The 18,296-nt window shown below is 34.1% G+C and overlaps 2 protein-coding genes and 2 long non-coding RNA genes across 6 annotated transcripts in view; 2 read left to right on the top strand and 2 right to left on the bottom strand.

The window, feature by feature from the left end:
• LOC126612399 (uncharacterized) overlaps positions 1-18,296 on the top strand; it is a 172,387-nt gene that overhangs the window by 9,314 nt on the left and 144,777 nt on the right. The window lies entirely within an intron of this gene.
• Positions 1-18,296, bottom strand: part of LOC126612382 (NEDD8-conjugating enzyme Ubc12-like) — a 52,330-nt gene that overhangs the window by 23,342 nt on the left and 10,692 nt on the right. Inside the window, exon 7 of one of the 3 annotated variants that reach the window (XR_007619021.1) lies at positions 2,420-2,479. The exons of 1 other annotated variant lie outside the window; for it this stretch is intronic. Coding sequence is in view for 1 of the 2 variants with exons in the window: in XM_050280786.1 (XP_050136743.1) it covers positions 2,461-2,479 (19 nt within the window). In the remaining variant the exon portion in view is untranslated. Of the gene's footprint in view, positions 1-2,419; positions 2,480-18,296 lie in introns of those variants that run through there. One more of the 3 variants, XM_050280786.1, reaches the window with a different exon arrangement.
• Positions 827-18,296, bottom strand: part of LOC126612387 (NEDD8-conjugating enzyme Ubc12-like) — a 56,613-nt gene continuing 39,143 nt past the window's right edge. Inside the window, exon 9 of the mRNA XM_050280795.1 lies at positions 827-982. The gene's annotated coding sequence lies outside the window, so the exon portion shown is untranslated. The remainder of the gene's footprint in view (positions 983-18,296) is intronic.
• Positions 14,746-15,380, top strand: LOC126612403 (uncharacterized). Its single transcript, XR_007619048.1, has 2 exons — positions 14,746-15,007; positions 15,188-15,380. It is a non-coding gene; the product is annotated as an uncharacterized LOC126612403 (long non-coding RNA).

Raw genomic sequence — 18,296 nt, 5'->3', positions numbered from 1 at the left:
TGAGTTACGGGTGGTTCTATCCTGAATATCCAAAAAACCAGTAATACCTTTGCACTCCTTCTATAATCAACTTAAAGCAAGACCACCCATGAACCTCGAACCTACTTCATTAGGCTTAATCCAAAGGTATTAGTATTATTTTCCCTAACTTAAGTAGAATGGTGCACGTAGTGTTACCGCACAAGACCTCCAATTTTCTAAAACCCTCAAGTTTTTAGTCTAACAGAGACAATCTATGAATCTAAATCCGATCACTTATGTACAATCTATGAATAGTGTAACTATTTTTGTTCATGTATCTTGGGAGCATCAAGATCTCGACTTTAATACACAACTGTACATGTACACTTTTTATTTATGTCGCACAAGGATTATAAGACCGACCATGTAAGTTGATGAATACTCCAAATTCATATAACTTATGAGAAAAAAGATTTGAACTCGAACGCATATACCAAACCTACGACACCATGCTTGGGGATTCAAACCGGGGCACATATATTTTCAAAGATTTAATTCACATAACTGTAAGTTCAGAAAGTGTAAAAGAACAATATAAAGAGCAAAACTTAATTAATTGGTGCTATGTTCAATTAATATAGCGGATGCAATCTGCAATTATATTAATTAAAGCCCAAGTAATGAGAAGTAAATATTAAACGGCATTGTTGTAACTATTCGAGATTTATTTGTTTAATATATAGTTCTATTATTTAATTAAAGTGCTTTGTTAAATTATGTTTGTTTCATAAATCAATGAAACATTATAATTAAATTTTATTTCTCAAATAAAAAGGGGAACATCTTAAAAATCTAATAAGATAACCTAATAATTATATGTACCCAAACCAATTTGTGATGCTAGGTTCGTCTTCACTGAGGTTCGAGGTGCCTCATCACATAAAAGATTTCTTCTTCTTGTCACTTTCCTTAATTTGTGCCTACAAAAAGCTTGTGTGTTCGGCGATGCTTTGTCGTCAACCTTCATGAACATAGCTTCCCAATCTCTTTTATCAATCTGAAGTTCCTTGCATACTCAACTTGACTTCTATAAAATAAACCACTCTACTTGTCAGTCTCACCTTTTAACGTCGTCTCCTTTGGAACAACGTTAGAAACACACTTAATAATTCAGTATGTTGGGCAAATTTTCACAACCTTCCAACATTTGTGATGGTTGAACCTTGTGATGAATTTGGGCAAAATTAGGTACCAACTGTTTGCTCGCATCAACTAAAACAAATAAAGTGGGAAAAAAAATAATTATCTCAAAAAAATAAAAGTAGGTGCTGAAAAAAAAAATAGAAAATTGTTACCTCATCCCCATTATTTGTGTCACCTTGATAATTTTTCACCGCTTTTGTCTGAGCATCTCAACAACTGCCTAATGCAAAACTCAAATTTTTTATCATACTAGTAACTGCACTTTTCCTACGACTAGTTCCATACCGACTGCTATAATTTCATGAAATTTCTTCCGCACAAGAAAACATCTTTTAGCGATTAACCATGCAGTTTCGGTTTCGACCCTACCTTCAACGGGATATGCCTTTTCGTAAGCACAAACAACATAGGAATGTAATCAATTAAATAAGAATGTAATAAAAGATTGTACATAATTTCGCATTCTTGCTTTCCTTTTTTATTTTATTTTTGAGACATAGTAGAGCTCTAAGTTTTCTGGATTTTGTCTAGGGATAAATGTTGTAATTCTAGTGCATTTTATAAAATTGATAGACAGTGGAAAAAACCTTAAAGGTTATGAATATGCATTATTTGGTCTTTCAATTACAACTTGCATCCTGTACTTTTATTTTAAAGTCATCAAGAGACTGTAATTGAAGGGATTGAGAATCCACAAACTTTTTTTTTTTTTTTTACATTTTTGGGGTATCATACCTTTTTCATTTTATGTATGATACCCGAAAAATGAAGAAAAAAAAGTCCATGGATTCTCAATCCCTTCAATTACAGTCTCTTGATGACTTTAAAATAAAAGTACAAGATGCAAGTTGTAATTGAAAGATCAATAATGCATATTCATAACCTTTAAGATTTTTTCCACTGCCTATCAATTTCATAAAATGCACTAGAAATACAGCATTTATTCCTAGGGCAAAATCCAGAAAACTTAGGGCTATGTCTAATAAATAAGACAAAGGAAATCAGGTGGTAGGAACAGCATACTATGTAAAAATGCAAATTATGCATTCGGGATCTATAATCTTCATTACATAAACCTAGAGGACATAAAAATATCTCTATTGCTTTCCCTGATGCATCATATTCCTAAGAACCTGACTATCTTTAGGGTGATTTTTGTCCTAAATTGACAATTGATCGCCACCATATCATCTCACAAATGGAATTAGAAAAATAAACGGTGCTATAAAGATGCATTGAAAGACATGGAAGCATACTGTGATGAATTTGATTTCGGTTCAGCAACAGCTCCCGCTTCTAAGTCGATGTTAGGTTCCTGCATGAAGAAATGCAGGATTTGAGTTCACAACAGGTACACATCCAAATAAAACCTAGCAACAACAAAACGGATAATTTGTTTGAGGTCACGAAATATTTTGTGTTACGATCAGAGATACCGTGAACAGGTGATACAATCCGTAAATAACAGTGTTCATGGGGATTTGAGTTGCACAAGAGGAAGAAGGAAAACGGCTTTTGGGTAAGATAATGGGCTTTGAATTCCAACATTTAATGCCTATTTCACCAGGCCCAACCCAAAATTACGGGATATAGATCAAACATGCAGAAAAACTGATTGCAATTTGCATTCATGCATCTTTGGGAGAAGAACTCGCATACAACTAACATGCTAAAGTGATGATGTTTTAAACTAATCATGAAATGTTATGTCAGTAAATTAAAGCACATGACGATGCATGAGGGATTGGGACACCGCCACTATGTAGTCCCATTTCTCTGAAGTTTTATGTTTTCATGAGTTTAATCTAATACTCCGAATGAGCAAAATGCTAAATCATACGTATAATAGTTATGATTTTATACATGCACCCGCAAATTATGGGCTGAAAATTTGCCGCAAGACAAGACCGTAAATGATTGAGGTTGAACTGGGAGACACGATATGTTGAATTGTTGTTTCATTAATAACTGCATCCCCAAATTATTGAACCATCAACAAAAAAAGGCCACGACAGTTAAATTGAAATAGCAAGTCAAAACCAAGCCTTAACATGATGCCATCTTATTAATGGAAGGAAGATCAAAATTACACTAATACACACTCTCCTGCTACAAGTATGGGCTGAAAATGTGCCACCAGACAATCCCCCACCAAGTACTCACCTGAAATGCAGAAAACACCCAAAAAACATACAAACCTTCAACCTCATACAACCATGGTTGGACCACGAAGAAGCAAAACCCTAGATAAACCAAATCAGTAGAAGTCACCCGTTTTGCACCCAGGAAAATGGGCCCCTCCCACCCATATGTTTCCCTCGATCGATTTTCTCACGTTCAAACCAAACAATTTTGGATTGCCCCTCCCACCCGTATGTTTCCCTCGATCCAGAATACCATTATGCCCTTTCATTCCTTTTGTAATTAACTTTATACATTTTATCGATACTATTACTGTTTTTGTCCATGTAGTCATGCAAGTATGTAAAGAAGCTAAATTTTTAAACCCGGTCACTTATATACATTTTACGCAAAATGTTACTATTTTTTTTCATGTATCGTACAAGAATCATAAGATCGGTCATGCAAGTTGAAATAACGTATTTGGATATGTTCTAAATTCACTTAACTTGTGGAAAGAGAAATTTGAACTCGAATGTTCAAGATTTCTTTGCATAAGCAAATATCATAAGATCGACCGTGCAAGTCGAAACAACATATTTTACAAGTATGATTAATATAAAAATCAATGAACAAACTATATCTAAAACTAAAATACAGAGTTGACAACACATTTTATAATTTAATAGAAAACTATCAGAAATCAAAACATGTTGGTATCGACATAAGTTAGGTGCACACTTTGAAAAAAAGATTATATCGAAAATTCCTAGTTATCAGAATCTCTCAATCCTTTCAAATTTTCATTTCAACTTTTGAAAAAACATCAAATTCGAAATTTTTGTGTAGAGATTCAAAAAAATTTATTGTCAAAAATTAAAATCTCATTCCGACTTGGACCCCTAGTTGAATCTTATTATTTAAATCATTAAGTTATCAAATGAGCTTTGAAACTTTAAGAAGTGGAGATAATTAGTAAGTGATAATCGTTTGACACAAACAATAATATTATATGTAAAACCTTTATTTGGATTCTGGCAATAACAAAATTCTTTGTTTCCACATTTTTTTTTGGAAACGCCAGTTGAACCGCAGGCTGAGGGAGGGCCACAACTTTCATTTACCTATGGTAAGGACTCTGTCACGCATTTTTCTCTGGTGAGGGTGGGAGTGGTTGGGTCATGGTGTTTAAGTGGGCTTGGGAGGGAAGGGAAGAGGCTGGCTTTTCTGCTGCTTCTGGTTTTGATGAATTTACCAAATTAGCCTTGTTTTTGGACTGGTGTGTAAGACCAAGCAACGACCAAGTCAATTTAAAATTAGATATATACAATAATTTTGGTGACCCAGAAAATTACTGAAATATTGTGATGGTGTGTCGACAACGCAGACCCAGCACTTCTCCCCTCAGTACACACCAAGCACGGCAACGCAGACCCTGTCTCATTCCAGACTGATTTTATCGTAGCACGATATTATCTTCTTTAGGCTCAGCTTGCACGATTTTGTTTATGGAAAAACACAAAAACTTCTTAGTGGATCATCCATCTTTGGATTGTTCTCACTCAAACTCATTTAACTTCGGAGTTCCGATGAACTTCGAAGCCAGTGAGGTTTCAAAAGGTCTCGTAGTAAATGGAGGTGAACATGTATATATAAGGCATATCACTTTCTCTCTGTTGATCGATGTGAGATGTTGCAGACCCAGCATAGAACAGATATACCCACTGAAATTTTTGGCCTTTTGCTGGGTTTTGGGTTGGAAGAGAAGTAAATAGAGCCTATGGGAGGAACCAATTAATATGCAACTCGAAAACGAGTTTATCGAAATAATAAATATCATACTATTCTCATATAACAAGTTTGGGATGCAACTGTAACACAAAATACAGTCTATGACCCGTCAAGTCAAAGACAAAAATGGCGTCGCTCGGATTAAGCTATGGTTGGATGCTCATTTACTCTGGTCTAGCTCACCCCGCCAGTTTCATAAAACAAGGTTGATGTTTTTCTTTTTTGTTAATAAAGTTACACGAGTGTAACAACGGGAACTAGTTTTTGAATTTGTCGTATCATTTTGTATTCAAAGCTATGGAACTAAAATTGTGAACCCATATTGTTCCAAGAATACATGAAGCATATATGCTAATTAATAAACACGATTTTTACAAATAATTATCTATAAGCAACAATTAAGCTTAGACGGGCTTGGCCCCAATGGCCCGAAGACATAACAGTTCGCCTAAATTCAAGCATTCAATTCAACCAACGATGGACTTGTAGCTTATTTAAGGGTACCCCTTATTTAATTAAGTATTCAACATCTTGAGTTTGATTCTCACCCTTAAATATCGCCCGTCTCGATCTCTATCTCTCCCTCTCATTCATGGCTGCTGAATAATTGCTGGAGGATATTGAGACGTAAAGTAAAGAGGGGAAGTGAAACATGCAGGAAACTTCCATCTAAAAGAAAAAAAATTATATTTTCAATTTTAACTTTGATCTTTATATTACGACCATGGTATTTTTATCAAACGGATAAGAACAGAAGCTCAGGTAAGTGTCCGAGGAAGATAATTAGGACTACACAATTCTTTCCCTATATGGTATTCGTTGACCACAATCAATCTTCAATGTTTCACACGGTAATGTCCTCTGTTCAATTTTTGACGCTTGTGCATACACAATAATGGCTATGGAGGCTAAAATAACTCGGTAAGTCTTTTTGGACTCCAAAAAAATAGACTACCTTGACGAAGCAACCAGATGCTTCTTAATTTGAAAAATAAAATAAAAATAGTGGAACTTTTTAATTTTCCTATTTATGTCCCATCCTCTAATATATGAATATATATTTACGCAAAATATCATTATACCCTTGCATTCCTTTTGCAATCAACTTTATACATTTTATGGATACTCTTACTGTTTTTGTCCTGTAGTCATGCAAGTATGTAGACTAGCTAGATTTTTAAACTCGGTCACAAATATACATTTTACGCAAAATGTTACTATTTTTATTCATGTAGCTAGTGTGCATCACAAGTTTGACTTTCACAATTGTACATGTGCACGCTTTTTTTGTGTCGTACAAGAATCATAAGACTGGTCATACAAGTTGAAACAACATATTTAGATATGCTCTAAATTCAATTAACTTGTGGAAAGAAAATTTTGAACTCGAACATTCCAGACTCATTTACATAAACAAATATCGTAAGACCGACCATCCAAGTTGAAACAACATATTTTCGCTGGCAATATTAACACCAACATATCTACTATTCTTGCAAACCAAACACCAGCTTCTCCCTCACATTTGCCCGGCACCTTGCTCTCTCACAATACAAACCAAAACAGCGAAGCAGCCACCTATTGCTAGACCAAAATTGTTGGAGCAGGCTTGGTGTTGTTATTGAAAACAATTCCCAAAAAAAAAAAGCCGTATGAGGCGGCATTGAATCGGAACCCGAGATCGTCGTGTTTGTCATCTCCAGGCCATGACCTGTTTTGTACCCCTTTGGACAAACAGAAAATGAAAATAGAAAAACAAAAAACAAGTGGCCAACCTCCTCCTCACACCTCAGTTGGGAATTGGGATTTCAATTCAACTTTTTTTAAGTATATATGGTATTATTGTCTCGTCAAAAACATTGTTAAATTCAATCTCCGATTACGATTTTGACTGTTCTCCTATTACAATTTTATCCATCATAACACACATGATAACTTGTAGAGATTTTTTAAAATCTATCAGGAACAATGTTTGGTATAACAAAATGTAATAAAAGAAAACTAATGAAACAAGTTTGAAAATTTTGAGTTTTAATATAAAAATAAAACAAAGGGTACAATGAATAGTAACATGATTGACTTTTTAGTGTAAAAATGTGATTTTTCGTTAAAGTGAACAATACTGTAAGCTTTTTGTTAAAGTTCCCATGTAATAACTTAATTAGTTGAAAAGTTAAAAAAAAAAATCTACAAATTGCATTAGAACATTTGGTGTAATGTGTGTTTGTGTATTATGCTAGACCTATTGTATCAAAGACATCAATCAATTCAAGAGCCTTCAATCTCTCTCTATATCATCTTCTTTTGAACTAATCTTTCATTTTTTGCAATGTAGCTAACAGTTCCACAAGATAGATCGTGAGTACTGAATTCCATCTTCTAGTTTTAGCCTTTTAGGTTTGGTCTGTGACCGAGAGCTTGGTCTTGGAGACTTGTTAGGAGAACTCAACGAATTCTTCTCACATCTAGGTAAGACATTGGTTGGCATTTTGGCATTTTGGAGGAAGTGTTCGGTGTGCCCATTTCAAAGGAAGTGTTCAGTGTCAGGAAAATGACATGGTATACCAAGTGTTATAAGACAAATATTTAAATATTTTTTTAAGTATTCAACACTTGGTGTACCTGACATATTATCGGCACATTAAAAAATTTCTCAACAATTTGATGTTGTCTTGGTTTTTGCTCGGAGATTAGTTATTACTATAATGGTAAATCTTATTTATCTGTATTTTCGTTTTTTAAGGCTTATCGAAAATTGCGACACAAGGAGACTTATAATCCATAGCGTTACTGAGCCTAGCATGGAGATTTCCAAGTGGAAGTTATGCTCAATAGTGTGGAACGATGTTCATGATCTAATGTGACAATTCTTAGGCTTCGCATAAAACATTATCCCAGTAGCCGTTTTTTCATGCAGTGTTTGATATGTCTTTGTTAGGAAAATGGACTATATGAAACGGGATTATCATTATATTGACGTCTTGCTACAATAATAAAAAGTTATTGAATCAAGACTCCACACGACATTAAATATATTTTATATAATTTGATCCCAATGTAGGTATGTTCCGTTCATGAATGATTAAATGTAGTAATTATATTAAATATGCATGTTCACATGATTTATATATGTATTAAGTGCATATAAGTATGACTGTATGAGAAGTAAACAACTTTTATAAAAAAAAAATAAAAAAGCAAATCTTTCCAACTAAAAAAGGGAAACAAAACAAAATTTAATTATACTAACCTATCAAAGATTAGGTACGAACCATACAGGTGCAGTATGCAACTGGGATCAAGAACGACTCTTGGGGCAACTAAAATGCCTAATTCTCTTATTTGTGAAGGAAAATACTCCAAAATCACATCCGGTTGAGTCATAAATCAGGTAATCAAAGGTAAAATAAATATTGTTTCTCTCAACCTTCTGGCCATAGGATACTATATAACGGCGGAATGGTGATTAAAATGGAACTGGATCCTCTGAGGCAAACCCTAGGGATCATGCTGAGAGACAAACATGGGTCATTCAATTTCAATTCAACGGTTACAATTATTATAACATTAAAAGGAACTCCCTGTTTGTAGTGTTTGTCGCTCAGCAAGATCCCGAGGGTTTGCCTCGGAGAGAATCCAGGTCCGACTAAAATTACCCTTTTATCTTTTTGTAGTATCTTTCACTACGGCTTTATTTGTTTTTTTTCATTATTATTTTTTTTTTGAATTTTATTTTAATTTTTCTTATGAAAAATCATAAACAACTCCATAAATGCATAATCCTTTGCTAGGTGAACGAAATCACAGCTATTGTAATGCTCTACTATTGATCCATCATAATCAATTAATTTGTACCGATTGGACGTCTCCACCCATCAGCCACAGACCTGAGGTCATAGTCTGAGGAGATAAGCTGCCTACATCGTACCAAAATGGTAGGAGATAAACTGATCTTGTCCAGTCTTAGCTAGGGGGTACCTACCCCTCCACCCAATCAATAAATTCGGATCTTGAAATTTGATCAAACGGTTAAAAACTGGAGATTCCTTTAAAAGTTATAATAACTTTAACCGTTAAATCAAATTTTAAGGATCCAAATTTATTGATTTAGTGAAGTCGGTGAAAGAAATCCGGAGATGGTCAATTTCCCAAGTTTTACACCCATTGACAGGGTCACTAGGTACCACCTCCTCTTCACTCCTCAATTGGAAATTTGGAATTCAATTCAACCTTGTTCAAGTAGATATGGTATTATTGTCTCCTTATTATGATTTTGACTGTTCTCTTATTACGATTTTATCCGTTATAACACACGTGCTAACTTGGAGATATTATTGAAAATATAACGAGAACAATGTTCGTACATTACTCTAGCTACCTTAGCCACACCATGTTTCATAAAAAAATAACATAGAACTTAGATCAATCACTTGAGTTACAAACATGCATGTTGCATCTAATCCTAACCTTTTATTTTCTCAAGTACCGTTGTGTGAAAGCTTTGAGACAACCCACGTTGAGGCCAATCAACTTTTTACAAGATCCAGCCCAAGTCAAGAGACCTAGTGGGCAGTCATAGCTGACTAAACCTCTGGTTACCCACTAAGTTGAGAGTGCTGATGTGTCCACTTTTAGACGTGGGACTTCGGATTCTTTCGTTTCATTTTTTTTCTATGTCCTCTGGATTCATTTACGGAACCGCCATGTCACAAAAACGTAACCATGCCACATAAAATTTTCATTGTATCAAAAACACGGTCTGGCATACTAAATATCATATTATAAACAAACAAAAAATCATTTTGAAGTGCTCAATTACTTATATAATAACACTTGGTTATCAATTTATGTTTGCGGTACAATAAAGTATTCTCTATTCAACTATTCACACACCCTAAATATCCAAAAACCCATTTCCTGCCTCCCAGCTAAGTTGCAGGTAGTTCTATCCTGAATATCCAAAAAACCAGTATTATTTTCCCTAACTTAAGTAGGATGGTGCATGTAGTGTTACCGCACAAGACCTCCAATTTTCTAAAACCCTCAAGTTTTTAGTCTAACAGAGACAATGAATCTAAATCCAATGATGTATGTACAGTCTGTGAATGGTGTAACCATTTTTATTCATGTAGCTTGGGAGCATCAAAATTGACTTTAATACACAATTATACATGTACACTTTTTTATTTATGTCGCACAAGAATTATAAGACCGACCATGCAAGTTGGTGAATACTCCACTTTCATCTAACTTATGAGAAAAAAGATTTGAACTCGAACGCAAGTGACATATCCCAAACCTACGACATGCTTGGGGATTCAAACCTGCGCATATAGATTTTCAAAGATTTAATTCGCAAAACTGTAAATTCGGAAAGTGCAAAAGAACAATATAAGGAGCAAAAGTAAATTAATTGGTGCTATGTTCAATTAATATAGCGGATGCAATCTGCGATTATATTAATTAAAGCCCAAATAACGAGGAGTAAATATTAAAGGACATTTTTGTAACTATTCGAGATTTATTTGTTTAATATATAGTTCTATTATATTTAATTAAAGTGCTTTGTTAATTTTTATTTTTTCATAAATCAATGAAACATTATAATTAAATTCTATTTCTCAAATAAAAACGGGTACATCTTAAAAATCTAATAAGATAACCTGATAATTATATGTACCCAGACCAATTTGTGGTGCTAGGTTCGTCTTCACTAAGATTCGAGATGCCATGTCCGTCATCATGGAAAAGATTTCTTCTTCTTGTCACTTTCCTTCATTTGTGCCTTCAAAAAGCTTGTGTGTTTGGTGATGCTTTGTCGTCAACCTTCATGAACATAGCTTTTCGATCTTTTTTATCAATCTCATGTTCCTTGCATACTCAACTTGACTTCTATAAAATGAACCACTCTCCCTGTCAGTCTCACCTCTTAGCGTCGTCTTTTGGGAACAACATTAGAAACAAGCTTAATAATTCAGTATTTTAGGCAAAATTTTCACAACTTTCCAACATTTGTGATGGTTGAACCTTGTGATGAATTTGGGCAAAATTAGGTACCAACTGTTTGCTTGCATCAACTAAAACAAATAAAGTGGGAAAAAATTAATTATTTCAAAAAAAATAAAAGTAGGTGCTAATAAAAAAATTAGAAAATTTTTTACCTCATCCCCAATATTTGTGTCACCTTGATAAATTTTCACCGCTTTTGTCTGAGCATCTCTATATTTGCCTAATGCAAAACTCAAAATTTTTATCATATTAGTAACTAGTAAGTGCACTTTTCCTACGACTAGTTCCATACCGACTGCTATAATTTTCATGAAATTTCTTCCACACAAGAAAACATCTTTCAGCGATTAACCATGCAGTTTCGGTTTCGACTCTACCGTCAACGGGATATGCCATTTTCGTAAGCACAAACAAAATAGGAATGTAATCAATAAAATAAGAATGTAATAAAAGATTGTACATAATTTCGCGTGCTTGCTTTCATTTCTTGATCGAGCTATCATTAGTTGATGAAATTTTAGACTAATAAGATGACCTATTCCAACAAGTACTTAGAGATTATTTGCTGACAGAGACTTAGATAATCAGTCCGTCTCAAAGCAATGCTGTTTATCTAAATTGAAAGTGCTCATTGGTCGGCTAATTCTATGACTTCAGTGTTGTTTATCGAAATTGAAGATATTGTCGGTTGCCAACACCCTCACAGATTTCAACTAGTGTTTAGTTACAAATTTTTATTACATCAAGTAAAATCCCTGATCTACTCAGGCAAAACCCTAAAAATCCTTGCAAGGTGGTTATTAAATCCTAGTCATGCGTCATAAAGAACTTGTGAGTTCAAGTCCCATCATGCTTCTATCCTATGCATCGGATTCTTCAAAACCATTTTCCTACATTTATGGGAAGTATAGATTACTTGTTTAATTTAAATAACAGTCAATCAGCCACTCAGTATTATGATTTGGTGATATTCATCATAAGTAAGATGTTTTAGGTTCGAATTGCGTGGATGGTGAATTTGATGCCAAATTAGGTTGATCATTGTGTGGTTTAGCCAAACTCCCCTCCATTTAGTATAAAAATAGAGTGCTACTAAACTCACCCCATTTCTCACCCACCTTGTAATCAAAATGTTATTGACATATATTCATTTTAGAAAAATACTTTTAAACCCTTGTTTATAATTGGGCAGCTGACATGTAAATACTGCGCCACCATCAACTACTATAACCACTTCAATGGAGAAACTTTTGAACTCCCACAGATTTGAACCAAAAAAAAATTGTTGGGTTCTAGGGTTTAGGTTGGATGACATTCATTGAAATCCCAAATGAGGATAGGGGTTGGGGGCTATCTAGAGTAATTATTATGGGTTGGCCATGTAGTTGGAGAAGGATTTCGTTATGGACAAAGATTGTCTGCCCTCCTAATTGTGGTGCCCTTCCATGCCCTCCTATTTTGTGCGGTCACGGTTAAGCCACGTCAATATTTTATATTAATTTTTTAATGAGATAAGAAGACAAAAAACAATAAAAATATAAAATATTAACATTGCTTAACCGTGACCACATAAAATAGGAGGGCATGGAAGGGCACCACAACTAGGAGGGCAGACAATCCTTGTCCTTTGGTTATGGCGTGAAAAGGGGGACAGGTTTCGGTGGCAGAGGGGTAGGTATCAGGAGAGAGTGTGGTGGTGGGTAGGGGACAAAGATATTGATTATTGAGAGGTGGTGGTGGATGGGTTGCGAGATGGGGATGAGTGGGCAGGCGGGTTGGGGCTTCGGCTGCACCGTGAATGTGCTGCTGCGATTAAGGATGGGATAGATTAAAAAAAATGTATAAAATTTTTAATATATATTAAAGGTTACTTTAGAAATAATAAAGGGTGAGAAAATAACATTTCAATTTTTTAATTTTTTAAGGTGAGTGAAATTAGAATGTTGCTGGAAAAATAGGACAATGAAGTTGGTCTATCAACACTCTAAAAATAAATCGATGTGCTAAAAAATAATAATAATACCAGTCAACCATTCTAGATTTCATATTTGGGAGAGAAAAACTGAATATGGCACATGAGGAGGGAAAAATAATGAAAAAGAAATAAATAAAAAAATAGCATACAGATTTTGAAAGAAATAAAAAGAACGAGTAAGAAAGAGCTATAAATTAAAAATGTAAATTGTTATTAGCACTCCACAAATTATATTTTTCATTCCAAATTTTTTATGATTAAAAAAAAAAAATATATATATATATATATATTTGTGAAGAATGTAGAATAAGATTTTTGAAGTACTAATAACAGTTTTTATTCAATTCAAATTACGTGATTCTGTAATTTTGGTTATGTTTATGCATTTAATTATTTATTTTGGAGAAAAAAAAACTTACCATTTACTCTCTGTTTAATTTCCTATAATCGAGGGGAATCAATACCATTTTCTCCTTCTCTTGACATAGCTGCAAAATTTGGAAAATAGAGCTAATTCACCGGGAGCATAAAAATATCTTCCAATAAGTTGACGGTGTTAAACCATAGAGATACCTTCCAATAAATTAGAATACATATTCTCAAATATCTTCCAAATTGTTGAGGTCGTTAGTGTGAAACCAGTTGGCTAAATCCTAGGCTAGGCTGTTGACAAACGAGAATTAAATTTACAATTTTAATTATGCTTTGACACTAAAAAAAATGGAAGACAATAAGTAAATTAGCATTTTCAATGTGTAATGAAGAATGCTTATTATATTATTAGCCTGAAAACTGAAAAATTATAGGGAAAATTAGAAATAGGTCCAATTTTATAAACATATTTTTGAAATAGGTCTAATTTTTAGTGACTTTTGACTTTTGAAATAGGTCCAATTTTTAGTTACTTTGGACCCATATCAAAATACCCCAAAATTATAAGGAAAATATGATCAAGTAATTAACATATTTTGAAGACCGATTTGTGTTCCCAACAATAAAAAGATTGAACCCAGATATAAGAGCTTTGATTTACTTTGCATTTCGGTTATGGATGGTCTAGAGATACATCTTGTTTCATTGGTCTTAATGAAAAGAAATTTCAATCGAACATGTAATTAGTCATCAGTACGCGCTACTCACTAGTCCTTGATACGTTGATATACTGAGGTGGGTGCAAGCTCTGGGCACAAGAAAGAAGATGGACAGATATGAGATGACCTTCATCTACAAATCATTATTATTACTTTCCTTGTTGATCGAATGTTTAATTTCTTCCTAGAAAGCAATTGAGCAAGCAAACTGAAAAAATACAATGGATGTAGCTAGGTTACCAGAGAGGAAGAGAGAGGACAAAAAGTTGAATTGAATGGGCATGTCTATTGGGGGTTTGTATGCTATGCAACTTTCATGTGCCCCAGAAAGTGAAGGGCCTGTTTCTGGGATGGTGACAACTAACAAGGCCGAGCCATCTCCTCTCTATCTTTCCAACCCGAAACGCATTGATGTGAATAATGCAGTAGATAAAAAAAACAACAAAATAGTACGTACTGAATAAGATATCCCCATTACTCTCACCTACCAACCTCACCTCTTTTCTTTTACCAAGGTATCCCCACTACTCATGCCAAATTATGCGATCACACAACATATTTTAGCGGATATTCATAGGTCATTACAAGGTTAATTTGGGAAGTGAGAGTCAGGTAATTTGAGACATGAAAACCCTAAAACCTTTCGCTTCTCTAACACTATATAATAACACTACCACCTTCCCAATTCCAAATCATTTCATACTTCCTTGAGACCCTCATCTTTTCCCAATTCATTCTGCAATCTTCACGCCTCACTCTCTCTCCCTTCTCAATTCCTCCTAACTCTCATCACTGCAAGGATATACTTCCTTCTGAAACACAAGAGGCTTTAGCATCATTTTCCAACTATGAAAATGTATTTTATCCCATATCTGAAATGTCGTAATTGCTTCTGTTGATCCTAGACTCAATAATTTGTAATTTATTTTAAGATTTATGTATAAGATTTGCTAGTGTGATAAGAAATTTAAAGTCGGTGAAAAAAAAAATAAAGAGCACAAAAATAACAGGATTAATGGTATGCGGACTCTTTCAGGATCCTTTATGATATGTCGACAATAGTGGTCAAGAAGGGGACCAATTGCTGAACAAGATATTGGCGGCAGTGGTCAAGAAGTGGGAGCTGTTGCTGAACCGGAAATCAAATTCACCACCGCAACAGTATGCTTCCATGTCTTTCAATGCTTCTTTATAGCACCATCTATTTTATTAATTCTAGCTTTCGCGGCCATCACGTCCCCTATAGATTACCTTTGTACCATAGTTCAATATGTGATTTGTGATATAATTATGGTGGAGATCATTTGTCGATTTAAGTAAGAAATCACCCCAAAGATTGTCAAGTTCTTAGGAATAAGATGCATCAGGGAAGCAATAGAGATATTTTTATAGGCTCTGGGTCTTTATTTACAAAATATTATAGATCCCGAATGCATAATTTGTGTTTTTACCCTAGTATGTTGTTCCTACTACCTGATTTCTTATGTCTTATTTTTGAGACATAGTGGAGCCCTAAGTTTTCTGCATTTTGCCCTAGGGATATATGCTGTAATTCTAGTGCGTTTTATAAAATTGACGGACGGTGGAAAAAATCTTTAAGGTTATGAATATGCATTATTCGTTCTTTCAATTACAACTTGCATTTCTCTATTTTTATTTAAAAGTCATTAGGAGAATGTAATTGAAGGGATTGTGAATCCACAAAACTTTGTTTTTCTTTTCATTTTTAGGTGTATCATAATGTTTTTATTTTTAATATGTACCATTTTAATTCGCAACCCTAATAATGAGAAAATATATGATACACCTAAAAATGAAAAAAGGTCTATGGATTCTCAATCCCTTCAATTACAGTCTCCTGATCACTTTTAAATAAAAGTAGAGACATGCAAGTTGTAATTGAAAGCCCGAATAATGCATATTCATAATCTTTCAGATTTTTTCCACTGTCCGTTAATTTTATAAAATGCATTAGAATTACAGCATTTATCCCTAGGGCAAAATCCAGAAAACTTAGGGCTCTACTATGTCTAAATAATAAGACAAAGGAAATCAGGTAGTAGGAACAACATACTAGGGTAAAAAAACGCACATTATGTATTCGAGATCTATAATAATATGTAAATAAATACCTAGAGCCCATAAAAATATCTCTGTTGCTTCCTTGATGCATCCTATTCCTAAGAACATGACTATTTTTTGGGATGATTTTTGACCTAAATCAATGAATGATTGCCACCATAATTATATTAGAGATGGAGCTGTGTATGAAGGTATTCTATGGGGGACGTGATGGTTGCGGTAGTTGTAATTAGTAAAATAGACAATGCTATAAAGAAGCATTGAAAAACACTTAAACCCTAAACCATACTGTTGTTGTGGTGAATTTGATTTTCGGTTCAGCAACAACTCCCGCTTTTTGCCACCCTTGCCGACATCTTGTTGATCTCGTCTACGACGACCGCGTGCTTGTTGATGACGGCCACGGTCGCCCCGCCCCTGTTGATCGCGGCTTACTTGTTGACCTTGCTGACCATTCCCCTCCATATCCTCCAGTGGTTCTACGGTAAGAATAACAGGCGTACAAGACAAACAAGAGGAAAATAGCTCCGTAAATAGAATGGATAATGATAACTAACTTATTAATTGTTCGTGTCAAATGATTATCACTTACTAATTATCTCTATTTTTTTTGATGTTCCAACCATGAATAGCTAATGGTGGATACAACATTCGGTTTGTGATAAAGATGAAATTATTTATTTCAGGTAAGCTAGAGTTCAACTCTTATGATATCTTTATGATTTAAATAATAAGATTCAACTCGGAGTTAAGTCGGAATGGATTTCTAATTTTCGACAATAAATTTTTTGAATCTGTACACAAATATTTTGAATCTGAATGTTTTTTCAAAAGTTAAAATGAAAGTCAGAATGGCATTTTGCAATTCTGATAACTAGGAATTTCTGATATAAATTTTTTCAAAGTATGCACCCAACTTATTCGGATACCAAAATGGTTTGATTTCTGATAGTTGTCTACTCAATTATAAAAATGAAAAGTTAATTCTCGTTTGTCAAAAGCCTAGCTCTAGCCTAGATTTTTTAACTCAGTCACGTTTATACATTTTACGCAAAATGTTACTGTTTTTGTTCATGTGCTCGTGCGCATTACAAGTTCGATTTTCGCAATTGTACATGTGCACGTTTTATTATGTCGTACAAGAATTGTAAGACCAATCATGCAAGTTGAAATAACATATTTGGATATGCTATAAATTCACTTAACTTATGGAAAGAGAAATTTGAACTCGAACATTCCAGATTCCTTTGCATAAACAAATATCATAAGACCAGCCATGAAAGTCGAAACAACATATTTTCGTAGGCAATATTAACACACTAGAAAACGTATGATAAATAGTGAGCGAAATAGGTTTGATTACTAAATGTGAGTTTATTCATAAATTTTAGTTTTGTTGTTAATTCCAACTTTTACTTGATGATAATTATGAAATAATTACAAACAAAAAAATAACAAAAAAACAATCCACATTTAAAGTTGGTTTTAAGTCATATGAAGTTATTTGAGCTCAAATAAAATTTCTCTTCTTAAAATCTAGGAAGTTTTGTTAAAACACTGAAAATCGTAAGAGGGGTATATATTAAACAACATTAAATTAATTTAATGATTAAAATTTTAATCATTCTTACCTCTCTAACCGAACACCAACATATCTACTATTCTTGCAAACCAAGCTCCAGCTTCTCCCTCACATTTGGCCGGCACCTTGCTCTCCCACAATACAAACCAAAACAACGAAGCAGCCACCTATTGCTAGACCAAAATTATTGGAGCATGCTTGGTGTTGTTATTGAAAGCAATTCCTGAAAAAATAGAGAAAAAGAAAAGAAAAAAAAAAGGCGTATGAGGCGGCATTGAACCGGGAGTCGAGAACGTCGTCTTTGTCCTCTCCGGGCCATGACCTGTTTTGTACCCCTTTGGATAAACAAAAAATGAAAATAGAAAAACAAAAAAACGTGTAGCCAACCTCCTCCTCCCACCTCCTCTTCACACCTCAATTGGAAATTTGGATTTCAATTCAACTTTGTTTAAGTATATATGGTATAATTGTCTCCTTAAAT

Source organism: Malus sylvestris, chromosome 17, assembly GCF_916048215.2.
Source record: "Malus sylvestris chromosome 17, drMalSylv7.2, whole genome shotgun sequence".
Classification (NCBI taxonomy): Eukaryota; Viridiplantae; Streptophyta; class Magnoliopsida; order Rosales; family Rosaceae; genus Malus; species Malus sylvestris.
Note: the sequence above shows the minus strand (reverse complement) of the source record. Positions and strands in the feature narration are given on the sequence as shown.